The sequence below is a fragment of the Ranitomeya imitator genome, chromosome 3, assembly GCF_032444005.1.
Source record: "Ranitomeya imitator isolate aRanImi1 chromosome 3, aRanImi1.pri, whole genome shotgun sequence".
NCBI classification, from domain to species: Eukaryota; Metazoa; Chordata; class Amphibia; order Anura; family Dendrobatidae; genus Ranitomeya; species Ranitomeya imitator.
In genome coordinates, this window is record NC_091284.1 from 584749721 (window position 1) to 584762826 (window position 13106).

General features: G+C 41.6%; 1 protein-coding gene across 1 annotated transcript in view; it reads right to left on the reverse strand.

Annotated features, from left to right (window-relative positions):
- Positions 1 to 612: 612 nt before the first annotated feature.
- DNAJC3 (DnaJ heat shock protein family (Hsp40) member C3) overlaps positions 613 to 13106 on the reverse strand; it is a 57981-nt gene continuing 45487 nt past the window's right edge. The window contains exons 10-12 of the mRNA XM_069758037.1: positions 5805 to 5937; positions 3293 to 3441; positions 613 to 2953 (exon numbers count right to left, since the gene is read on the reverse strand). Of these exons, the coding sequence (XP_069614138.1) occupies positions 2799 to 2953; positions 3293 to 3441; positions 5805 to 5937 (437 nt within the window). The 3' untranslated portion in view covers positions 613 to 2798. The remainder of the gene's footprint in view (positions 2954 to 3292; positions 3442 to 5804; positions 5938 to 13106) is intronic.

The following is a 13106-nucleotide window of genomic DNA, read 5'->3' on the forward strand; positions in this document are numbered from 1 at the left end:
TAAACCTTTTTCATCTCATCGAACATCTCCTTCGGTGTGTAGCCTTTCACGTAAAGGAACTTGATGACTGCTTCCGCTGGGTCCATTATCAAACCTCACACCACTTCAGCATCTGTAAAATCAAGACCATTAAGTTCTGAAATGCAAATTGGCACATAACCTACAGAGACTTATATCATTACACATGTGAAGTTTCAGTGTCCTGTGATTAATAAAAGTGGGTCAGGGGAAATCTTTAACGCCCCTCATATTTTACCAGGATGTAGTCTGGCTCTGTGATGGTTGGGTGCTAGTTCTGCTGTAGTAAACTAATAAGAGGCTGTTCAGCGTACCTGATATAGTGTGGAAAAGCAGCTAGTTGGTGCGGTGCACTACATATAACAGTGAGCTTAGTGCAGTACAATTCAAATAATTAGCAACCATTCCTACCCTGAACAGTAGGTGCGGGAGAGACTGTTCAGCAGCATTTTGTGGCTGGTCTGCATCTTTCTAGGAATTGAGAACATGATATTCAGACTTCTCATATGGTGGCCCTGGATCAGCCATCCACGGAGTCTTCATACTTCATTTTATACAACCCATTAGATGGACATTTAGTATAACACATACACATCAGGTGTTTCAGTTTTATTTTCTCCACCGATACATTAATAAATATTGCAGATTATTCAGTAAAGACATTTTCCCCTATAACAGAATGTTTCTTTATCAAGTTTGATGTTGCGGTATCACAGTAATATTTTTTTTAGAATTTCAAATTTTCTACAGTAGCCAAGTTTGAACGTGGCGTGACTAGCAGAATTTTGGAGAGGATTAGGCATGGGAAGTACAGTACAACACATGCGAACGAGGCTCTAAAACGCTCATTCACATGTATCAAGAGTTTCCCATGAATATGAAAGGTAAAAGGTAAGAAAGAACACTGGACAATCTTTCATAATAACTTAACTGGCGATGCACATGGACAACTGTAAGGACAAAACGTATGGTTTAATCCATTTATGAGTTTATTTGTTCTTCAAGTAGAATTCCAGCACATTAATGGATGCTGTAAAGAAATTATGTTTAAACAGCTCAGACATCTTCTACACGGACAGAACGCGGAGAAAAAAGCCACCGCACAATGTCCAAATCCATTAAATCAGCTACTGCAAAAATATCTATAACCGATATCATCCATGGTAATGGGTCCACCGTCTGAGGCACATTTGGCAACTGTCAACATCTGCCGACAACCACAATGTAACAAACACAATTACGTAGGCAAAAAAGGAAAAGAAAAAAAAAATGTATACGGTAAGATACAAGCCCCCACCACTCAGACTGGATTAGTAGGAAATACATTGTGAAGAAATTACTGAGGGATCCATACTTCTCATCTCCATCATGTAACTTTGTCATTCAGTTTTTCTTTTAGCTGCAGTTAATGAGCCTCAAAACAATAAGTACCGTAATTACGGTAAGTCATGAATTAAGCGCCATCTTATAGCTATAAAGTAAATAGGGAAATGTCACCCTGCCAAACACACATGGAGATGGAGGAGCTCTACAGTCAGGTGTGTGCAATGTGCGCACATGCCTCTCCCCGCCTGTGGAGCCAAAAACTATACAGAGGCTTTTAGCTCATTAACTGCAAGATTTCTGATCAGGTCTCGCATATAAGCAAAGTTACGATCCAGGCACAATATGCCATAATCACATGCTAAGGCTACCTAATCACCACTGTTGGACCGGTCACATGCAGCGGCTTCACACACTGCAACTGCTGGAAGCAGGAAAAATATGGTAACTGTTAGGTGTGTGCCTGCAGCAATGCAGCCGGCGCTGTCCTGCCACCCCGCAGTCCGCACTGGGTGCCAGCTGACGTTCTACCTGGCAGCGGTAACTGAACTGCACCATGTACATGAGACTTGGCACACTTAATGACAACTCTTAGCCATGTCACATTTTTGAGACATTATTTAAAGCAGTCAAAGAGGCTTAAAAAAAAAAAAAAAAAAAGTATAAAACCGCATGATAAATTCAGTACATGCCCTGTACGCCAACTCTTTGGCGCTTACTACATTTCTCCCACTTTGCCTTGCCGCTGTGGTAGATTACAGACAAGTACATCAGGATCATGATTAAGATGTAATTAAGACTTTCATGATATTTGACTCTTAGTTATGAGATTCCCAAACACTGAGTAATAAATCTTCAATATAACACTACAATCTGACAACACATTGGTAATGGGGTGCAGGAACACCCTGAGGAACTACACACAGGCTTATTAGCCCCAGTGCGAGCATGCTGGATCATAAAGATCAGGGAAATAGATCTACACATACATCTACCCTCATTTCATACGTTTGGAAAGTAGCGTAATGTATGCAGCACTTCCTTTGTGAACGGCTTAGTTATGAAGTCTTGGCACAGCTTGATACTGTCACTTAAATGTAACTTGGCATCCCTTATCAGTCCTTAAATGACTACAGTCTTTGGAGTTGTCCCTTTTTACAGATCATTCCTGAATGAAAAGAAATTCACCATTTCTCCAGAAATGCTGTCATTTGCAAAGATCGGGAAGAAAAAAAAAAGCTGAACATTAATTCAAGTCTGTCTTCAGTACTCAGAAAATAACGTTTTCTTGACAACATATTCAAACAAGCAATTGTCTGGTTGACTTTACTGCACTTGACTGGAAGCCTGCACAGCAGCCATTCCACGCAATCTCCTGGGAACGTTGTACAGCTCTGCAACAAAACATTTCATTTTCTCTGCTAGCAAGGTGCGTGAGAGTGCCACCACTTTAGTCTCTAGTTGAAGTGGAATTTGAAATTAAAAGGTCCTCCTGAGCCGAATGGATTAAATCCCTGCCACTGGTTCCATCGATGGAAGTGTCCTCCACCCCCTCCTTGCTGGCTCTCAGGGTCCAAGGGGTCTTCACCAGCATCAAATCTACTTCTCTTCTCTATAAAAATAAAACAAACACCACAACATTTAGGACTTCTCAAGAAACTCCCATAACCGCATAATAAACCATAAAACACACATGAAAACCAGCAGTTCTGATGTTTAGCTGAGAAAAATATCCAGCATGTATACATATAATGCTGTGAATTATGCAGTTTTACATAACACATTAAACAAATAAATCCACAACATTCTTTCCATCTCGGCCCCTTGTGTAGCTCGATAATGGGAATAATATCCAGTGTATGTGGAAAAATTAGTAATGCCACAAAAGCAGTAGGAAGCCCGGATAATGAAGTAACCTGATGCATCAGTGATCGTAACAAAACAAGGTCACCTGGATCTGTTAACACTTCTTTGGCAGATGCAATATCAATGAATTTCTTCTCTGCCTTCTTTTTTTCCTCCTCATTTTGGAAGTTATCTGGGTGCCATTGCTGAGCCAGCTTTCTATAAGCTTTTATGATTTCTTGTTTCTTGGCATTCCTGTGGATTTCCATGAAAAAGGCAAGCGTGAAACAGCTTTCATATTCGTATAGTCATCTCTTGCTTTTCCTAATACCATCAGACTAGGAAATGACATGCTCTGCAAGTAACCAGTACAAGATAAAACTAATTTGGATTCAAAACATTCACACGCTATTTTCGTACAAGTCTATAAACCGATCTCACAAGCTACAGACACCATTCTTTATCATTGCTGCCCCTTCAAGATGACCCCACTTTCAACAAGCAAAGTTCCTTTCAGTTGTAACCCCCTTTTTTCTATTAGGATTGATATGGCAATATGTTGTCCAAATGTTTAAAAAAAAAAAAACTGGTATCACACCATGTGTCGTACAAGGGTATGACCACCTTTGGTATCATACATAGCATCCTGATCTCAACATCAACGTGTTTGTCTTGGTTTATACAGTGGGGAAAAAAAGTATTTAGTCAGCGACCAAATGTGCAAGTTCTCCGACTTAAAAAGATGAGAGGCCTGTAATTGACATCATAGGGAGACCACAACTATAAGAGTCAAAATGAGAAAACAAATCCAGAAAATCACCTTGTCTGATTTGGCAAGCCTTTTTTTGCAAAATATTTTGGAAAATATTTATTTGGTCATTAACAAAAGTTCATCTTAATATTTTGTTATATATACCTTTGTTGGCAATGACAGAGGTCAAACGTTTTCTGTAAGTCTTCCCAAGGTTGGCACACACTGTTGGTGGAATGTTGGCCCATTCCTCCATGCAGATCTCCTCTACAGCAGTGATGTTTTGGGCCTGTCGCTGGGCAACACGGACTTTCAACTCCCTCCAAAGGGTTTCTATGGGGTTGAGATCTGGAGACTGGCTAGGCCACAACAGGACCTTCACATGCTTCTTACAAAGCCACTCCTTCGTTGACCTGGCGGTGTGCTTGGGATTATTATCATGCTGAAAGACCCATCCACATTTCATCTTCAATGCCCTTGCTGATGGAAGGAGGTTTGCACTCAAAATTTCACGATACATGGCCCCATTCATTCTTTAATGTACACAGATCAGCCGTCCTGGTCCTGCTTTACAGTAGGTATGGTGTTCTTTTGATGCAACTCAGTATTCTGTCTCCTCCAAACACGACGAGTTTTGTTTCTATCAAACAGTTCTACTTTGGTGTCATCAGACCATATGAAATTTTCTCAATACTCTTCTGGATAATCCAAATGCTCTCTAGCAAACTTCAGACAGGCCCGGACATGTACTAGCTTAAAGCAGGGGACACGTCTGGCACTGCAGGTTCTTTGTCCCTGGCGGCATAGTGTGTTACTGATGGTAGCCTTTGTTAAGGTGGTCCCAGCTCTATGCAGGTCATTCACTAGGTCCCCCCGTGTGGTTTTGGGATTTTTGCTCACTGTTCTTGTGATCATTTTAACCCCATGTGGTGAGCTCTTGCGTGGAGCGCCAGATCGAGGGAGATTATCAGTGGTCTTGTATGTCTTCCATTTTCTTATTATTGCTCCCACAGTTGATTTCATCACACCAAGCTGCTTGCCTATTGCAGATTCAGTCTTCCCAGCTGGGTGCAGGGCTACAATTTTGTTTCTGGTGTCCTTCGACAGCTCTTTGGTCTTCACCATAGTGGAGTTTGGAGTGTGATTGTTTGAGGTTGTGGACAGGTGTCTTTTATACTGATAAGTTCAAACAGGTGCCATTACTACAGGTAATGAGTGGAGGACAGAGGAGCCTCTTAAAGAAGAAGTTACAGGTCTGTGAGAGCCAGAAATCTTGCATGTTTTTAGGTAACCAAATACTTATTTTCCACCATACTCTGCAAAATAAATGTTGCCAAATCAGACAAGGTGATTTTCTGTATTTGTTTTATCATTTTGACTCTCATAGTTGTGGTCTACCTATGATGTCAATTACAGGCCTCTCTCATCTTTTTAAGTGGGAGAACTTGCACAATTGGTCACTGACTAAATACTTATTTTCCCCCACTGTATGAAAAGATAGATTTGTGCAAGTCAACATCCACGGAAGATCTGTGATTAGTTCTCCAAGATGTTTGGAGCAAACTCCCTGCCAAGTTTCTTCAAAAACCACGTGGACATGTACATAGGATTGATGATGTTTTGAAGGCAAAAGGTTGTCATACCAAATAATATCTTGATTTAAACTTCTGTAGTTACTTCATGTTACATTTTATTAATTGATAAAAAGTATTCAACACTTTTTAAAGTATTTTATCAGCATAAAACTTTTGCAAAGTACTGTACATACCTATTGGGCTCACTATGAACTTGTAGCAGCCTTTTCTTAGAGATCAATAGGATATTTCTAAACATCCATTATGTGCCCCGGAGATATTAAAGAACATACCTTTTTACCCCCAGGATCTTATAGTAATCCCTTTTTTGCGATTGCTTGAGGAGCCTTTGTGCTTTTTCTAGACCTTCTCTTATCTGCTTATCATTTTCGCTGTTCTGCTGTGCAGTTTCATAATCCCGAATAGCTGTAAGAAGAAACATGAAGAATGGTAAGGAAGCTCAATACATTTCCCCATGTTATATCAGCAGCAGAGCCGTAGTAAAGCAGCTCCGGCAGTAGCAGCTCCTGCTGACGTTGCGAGGCTCACCGGCAGAACCCTCATGATGCTACAGATGTAGCGGATGTGCTCATCAAGAAATAAGAGGCACTGTCCTACCACCCAGATCTAAGTCTAAGCCAACCACCGATTTGGCACATTTCACTCCCCGAGAATAAAATTAAAGGCGTTATTTGATATAAATCCCCAGTATTGTGTTGTCTCCTATGTGACACGTAACCACCATTTCTCTACTCCGTTCTATTTTAGGCCTTTGACGCCAAGGTGTCTTAAGTAAGACAAAGTATTTGCATCAGATGATTTCTAAGCAGATGTTCCCTCTCAGCAAGTGTTACATTTGTCTTTTGTGCAGTTTCCCAGCAAGACAGCAGGAGGTGGCAACCAATTTATATTACTTAGACACTTGACAGCTTAGTGCAAATCTGTCCTGAAATATGACATGAATCTGCAAACATTACATCTGAAATCCCGGTAATAAAAAACCGAAAGGGCACAAGAAAAAAATAAATCTGAATTTCTTGCGAGTAGAAGCTTTTTTTACATGCTGGAGCCAACATCAACATGCATCAGTGTCAAAACTAGCTTTCCTGGGAAGCTTCAAGCAATACCTATTAATATGTCGTATTCTCCACCAACAAGTGATTTGATAAACGGCAAAGCAAAAAAAAAAAAAAAAAATGGTGTTCGCCATCAGGTGGATAAGCAGATGCTATTGCTGACATTTACCACTTGTCAGCAGCAGGTACGCCGAGGGTTTTGACAAGTTAATATACTGTCCAGTTACTTCTAAGCGCAGTACGAATCCAGTACTTCATTTGTACTAAGGGGGTGTAATGGAAGAATAAAGCGCCGAGCTCTGTTCCATCTGCGGCCGTGTCAGCACAGACACACAGATGTTTAGCAGTCATTTAACACATAGAAAGGCTTCTATTTCTACAGTCTGGAATATCTGAATGCTGTCAGGCAGCACGGAGTATCTCAATGCTCAGCGCACAGGCACGTCTACAGGGGGAAACAATGAGCAGGCAGCAGGAGATGGGCAGGCACATCCGGAGCCCTACTGGTCGCAAGAGCAGTGATCTTATGTCCAGCACCCAGAGTAGCAGAATGCAACGTGTGCATGCAGACATGTCTACCCCACAGATGGACAACAGCACCTGGCGATCACCATCCGTCACACAGACGTTGCACAAAGCAGCACATGACTGATTGCTCCATTCAAATTTGGGACACAACACCCGACTTTTTTGTGATCAGTGGTGGTCCCAGAGATGAGACATCACTACTTCTCTGACTACCTGCCGCCCCTACTAGGAAAGTGAACTGGTTGTGATGATACTATGGAGTTAATGGTATAAATCAGAGGGTCTCAAACTTGGCCGGGTAAATGGGCCACGAATAAATGTGAAAATTGCCTGCATTGCTTGTGAGACAAAATGACGATATTTTTCAGTGATGCCATTTTTTTTTCTACATTACTTTTTTAAATCACTTTTTTCCATTTTTTGTGTTTCAGGACAACGAAAATGCTACATTTTTTAATACCAAACATGCACTTTTTGGGCTTTTTTTAACTTTTATATAAAGCAGCGTTTTTAGGGGCAAGTTTTTTTTTTTTTTTTTTTTTTAAGTCATTTAGGCCATATATGGGACATTAATCTGTACTCGCGCGATCACTGATCTAATACTGCAGCCTACAGCCTGCAGTGATCCTCAACCTACTGAACAGCCGTACAGCCAGCTCTTCCCTCTCCTAGTGTATCCTCACCCACCCCCTGCAGACTGTGAGCCCTCGCGGGCAGGGTCCTCCCTCCTTATGTACTCGTGTGCCTTGTTATCTGCTCATGTTTAATGTATTTGTCTATATTTGCCCCGTATTCACATGTAAAGCGCCATGGAATAAATGGCGCTATAAAAATGTATAATAATAATAATAATAATAATATCCTGTAGTACAGAAGTGCCGCAGGCTACTAGAGCTGTCAATTTTACATGGACACTTCGCCTTTTAGGCCCCTTTCACACATCAGTTTTTTGCCATCAGTCACAATAAGTTGACCAGACGGATCTGTCGCAGATTGCGAAAAACTGATGCGAAGGATCCGACTAGCTGATCCGGCTAATTGGATCCTAAAAAATAAATAAAATTCGGAGCATGCTCAGTTAAAAAAAACGGAATCCATTGCTGGATTCCGGAAAGATATATATCTTGGTACCGTGTTAGCCAGTGGATAGAAAAATATTTAGAATTGAGAGTCCTCAGTGGTTGATACCTTTTAATGGCTAACTGAAAAGATGGTAACAAATTGCAAGCTTTCGAGACTACACAGGTCTCTTCATCAGGCAAAGACTAAAAGAAATTCTGAAGAATCACATATTTATGCACAACATACCACAGAAAAAAAAAAAGGAAAAACCATGGATAAGACAGGTGACATGAAGCAGAATTACCATGAGTGATAAACAGTTATGTCCATAAATATTGGACCAGTTCTTAGATAAGGATTGTTTTATTGTCCTTTGATTAGAGACTCTGTTGTGATGACCCCTCATAGTCTGAGGGGCAAGTTCCTTAGTTGATGTAAAAAGACAAATCCGTGCGACACATTCATTCCTGCATTAAGACTGTCAAAGGTCGTCATCAGTTTGGATTTGAAGCTACCTTTTAACACAAGTAACTTCATGTCCATAATGTTATGATTTGGGAGACAAAAATGTATTGCCACAGGTAGATCCATTCTTTTTTCTCTAATTGTGTGGCGGTGAGAATTCATTCTTGTTCTAAGATCTTGCCCTGTCTCCCCCACATACAGACCCCCAGTTGGATATTTAGTACAAATAATTAGGTACACCACATTAAAAGTGACGCAGCTGAAAGTACCTGGTATCTTGTAGTCCTGATGTGAATTGAGGATCTTTATTTTGTCCGTGGTCATTATAAATGGACAGGTTTTACATTTTTTCTGATTTCAAGGAAAGGTACCTGCAGCTGTTGGAGAGGACAGGGAGCTCTTGACAATGATGCTTCTTAGATTTGGGGGCTGCCTAAAACACAGTAGTGGGGGGTCTGGAAAAATGGATTGTAAGCTGGCATCTTTTTGTAGTAAAGGTTGTAATTTCCATGCAGCTCCCCTTAGCACCTCCAGATTTGGATTGTAGGTAACTACTAGAGGTAACCGGTTATTTTCTTCTTTAGCTTTGTAATGTAGCAGGTGATTCCTTGATATTCTGGTGGCTCTTGTAATCTGGTTTTCAATTGTTCTTGGATGGTAGCCCTGATTCAAAAAGGTCTTTCTGAGGTGACCAAGGTGTTCATCCCTATCCATTGGGTTGGAACATATACGATTGTATCTGATGGCTTGGCTGTAGACAATAGTTTTTTATGTGTTTTGGATGGAAACTGTCCCATTTAAGCTCGTATGTTGGACGGTCGATTGGCTTCTGATACAATGATGTCTCTATTTTATTGTTCTGCAGCTTAATGATGGTGTCCAAAAAGTTAATTTCAGTGCAGGAGTAGTTGAGTGTCAAGTTGATGGTAGGAGGAAATTGATTAAACTGTTCATGGAACGTCTTTAGCTGTGGCTCAGGCTCCGTCTAGATCAGTGTTCCCCAACTGCGGTCCTCAAGAGCCACCAACAGGTCATGTTTTCAGGATTTCTTTAGCGTTGCACAGGTTATTGAATGCTTGTCTGTCCAGGTGATGCAATTATCACCTTTGCAATACTAAGGAAATCCTGAAAACATGACCTGTTGGTGGCTCTTGAGGACCGAAGTTGGGGAACACTGGTCTAGATGATTAAAATATAATCAATGTAGCAGTAGTATGCCAGAGGCTTGATGAGACATGAGGACAAAAATTCGCTTTCAAGCTAGGCCATGAAAAGATTTGCATACTGTAGAGCCATTTTACTTCCCATTGCTGGGCCAGTCTCCTGTAGACAGATCTTCTTGTCAAATTCAAAGTAATTGTGGGTGAGGATGAATTTTATGTTTCACCAAAGAATATGCATCAGTCCCTGTGTTTTCCAGAAAGAATTTGCAGGCATTTAAACCACCCTGGTGTGGGATATTGGAGTACAAAGATTCCACATCCATTGTGGCCAGGATGGTCCCTTCTGGTAGAGGACCTATTGCTGATAGTTTATTCAATAGGTCAGTTGTGTCCTGAATGAAGCTGGGTGTATCCTTTACCAGGGGTTTAAGAATACCCTCTACCCATCCAGATACCTGCTCAGTAAGGGTGCCCACACATGAAATAATTGGTCTTCCTGGATTTCCAGATTTGTGGATTTTGGGAAGCATGTAGAATGTCCCTGTTCTTGGACTTTCTGGTATCAGGTCATTGGCTCTTATGAATTCGTCGGGCAGACAAGATACCAACTTGTTTAGTTCCTTGTAATAGTCCTGTGTAGGATCCGACTCCAATTTTTTGTAGTAGCGTGTGTCCATAAGTTGTCTGTTTGCTTCCCTCATATAGTCTGATGTGTTCATGACTATTGCACCACCCTTGTCAGCAGGTTTGATGATGATTTCTTTGTTGGTTTTCAGAGACTGTATGGCCTTTCTCTCCTGGGCATTTGGCCAATCAAATGGTTGGAATCTAGCCACCACATTAAGGAAGTTAATACTTCCTGGGACAAAGTTATTTTTGCATTCAGGTGACCATGCAGTCGTCTTTCCTCTTGGAGGATTTGGTGTTGCAGTGTCCGGATATGGTATTGTGCCCATTGGACTGCAGGGGTACAGGAAATAAGAGATCCCAGTAATGACATAGCTCTCCTTAGGGACATGTGTGGGTTATCCATGGCAGCTGTGACTTTATGTCTGATCAGAGATATTTTTACCTGAGGGAGAATACATTTTTGGGTTATAGAGTCTAGATGGAACCCCAGAAACACTTGGAGTGACAGTGGAGTAAGTCTGGAGTTGTTGATATTGATGATCCAACCTAGATCCTGTAGAGATGAAATTGCATGAGCTAAGCGGTCAGCACATTGAGAAACTGAATTTCCGATGACCAAAAAGTCATCTAAGTAGGGCACAATTAATGTCTCTTTTTGGCGAAGATAGGCCATCACCTCTAGAATTACTTTTGTGAAGATCCTTGGCACTGTAGAGAGGCCAAAGGGCATAGCTGCGTACTGGAAATGACGAATCTTGCCTTTGATTGTCACCGCTACTCTGAAGAATTTCTGGTATCTGTCATGGATAGGGAGATGGTAATAAGCATCTTATAGATCAAGGTCCCCCATCATGCAGTTTGGAAAAAGTAGTTTTATGGTTGATCTAATAGACTCCATTTTAAACGTATTATTTGTGATAAATGAGTTAAGCTTCTTAAGGTTTATGATTGTTCTGAAAGAACTATCGGGTTTGGAAATCAAGAATAAGGGAGACTAGAATCCCCTACCTTCCTGTCCTTCAGGAACTTGGACTAAAACCCGTTTTAATAATAGGGTTTGAATTTCAACCTCAAGGGCCTCTTGTTGTATAGGCGAGCTGAGGGATGTTATAATATATGATTCGTGGGGAAAGTGACAGAATTGTAATTTTATTCCATCTCTGATTATACTTAAAATCCACGAACTAGTTGTTATTTTTTCCCACTGAGTGGCGAAAAATGTTAGCCTGCCCCCTACTGGAATGGTTACATCATCAGTATTTGTTTTCTTTTGGGGGGGTTGGGTCTTCTGAACATGGTACCGAGCTGTCTGTCTTCTTTAGTGGCCCATGTTGTCGACATGTCCGTTTGCCTTCTCTTGCCGAACGGCCTTCTTTTAAAGGCTCTCCTATAAAAGGGAATAGAGGAGTCAGGAAAAGCTTTTTTCCTGTCTTTTGCCTTTTTAAGTATTTCATCTGAGGTTTTACCAAAGAGGAACTCACCCTCACATGGGATTGCACATATTTTAGATTTTGACTGTGCGTCCCCTTTCCAGCTTTTCATCCATAAGACCCGTCTTGCATTGTTTACAAGACCTGCAGATCTTGCTGTCAAGCAGAGAGAATCTGCGGATGCGTCCGCCATAAAGGCTGCTGCGCCCCGTATTAAGGGGATAGCAGCCCGTAATTTCTCCCTTGAAATTTTATTTTCAATTTGTTGGTCTAACTGGTCGATCCAGATGAGCATTGACCTGGCGGTGCAAGTGCTAGCTACTGCTGGTTTGAATATGCCTGTATTACTAAATTGTCCACACTTTCTAAGGGAAAACATGAACGTCCTTCAAATGATGATGATTGATGAATGATGATGATTGGGAGGCCTCTGAGAGTACTGCTTGGTCACTATCGGAGTCTGACAAAGGTTTACGGTACTGCGCATGCGCGAACCCGCGCTTCCCCCACTGCTGATCTCAGCCTGCATGCCCCGGAAGTTCAGTGTCTACTTCCGGGGTGAATTGATTTCTGGCGGTCGGCGCATACGCGCTCCGGCATTCTAGCACCGGACCAACATTGGAACATCTGTTATGAACAGGTAATTCAGAACCACAATGGACATTGAAGTTCAGAGCACACTAAGTGACCTGACATTTACCAAAAACATAGGACGAGCTCTGAGACGTGGAAACTCTGCTGACCGCAATCCCTAATCCTATCACACCACACTAGAGGTAGCCGTGGATTGCGCCTAACGCTCCCTATGCAACTCGGCACAGCCTGAGAAACTAACTAGCCCTGAAGATAGAAAAATAAGCCTACCTTGCCTCAGAGAAATTCCCCAAAGGAAAAGGCAGCCCCCCCACATATAATGACTGAGTAAAGATGAAATACAAACACAGAGATGAAATAGATTTAGCAAAGTGAGGCCCGACTTACTGAATAGACCGAGGATAGGAAAGATAGCTTTGCGGTCAACACAAAAACCTACAAACAACCACGCAGAGGGGCAAAAAGACCCTCCGCACCGACTAACGGTACGGAGGTGCTCCCTCTGCGTCTCAGAGCTTCCAGCAAGCAAGAAAAACCAATATAGCAAGCTGGACAGAAAATATAGCAAACAAAAATAACATAAGCAGAACTTAGCTTATGCAGGATAGACAGGCCACAGGAACGATCCAGGAGGAAGCAAGACCAAT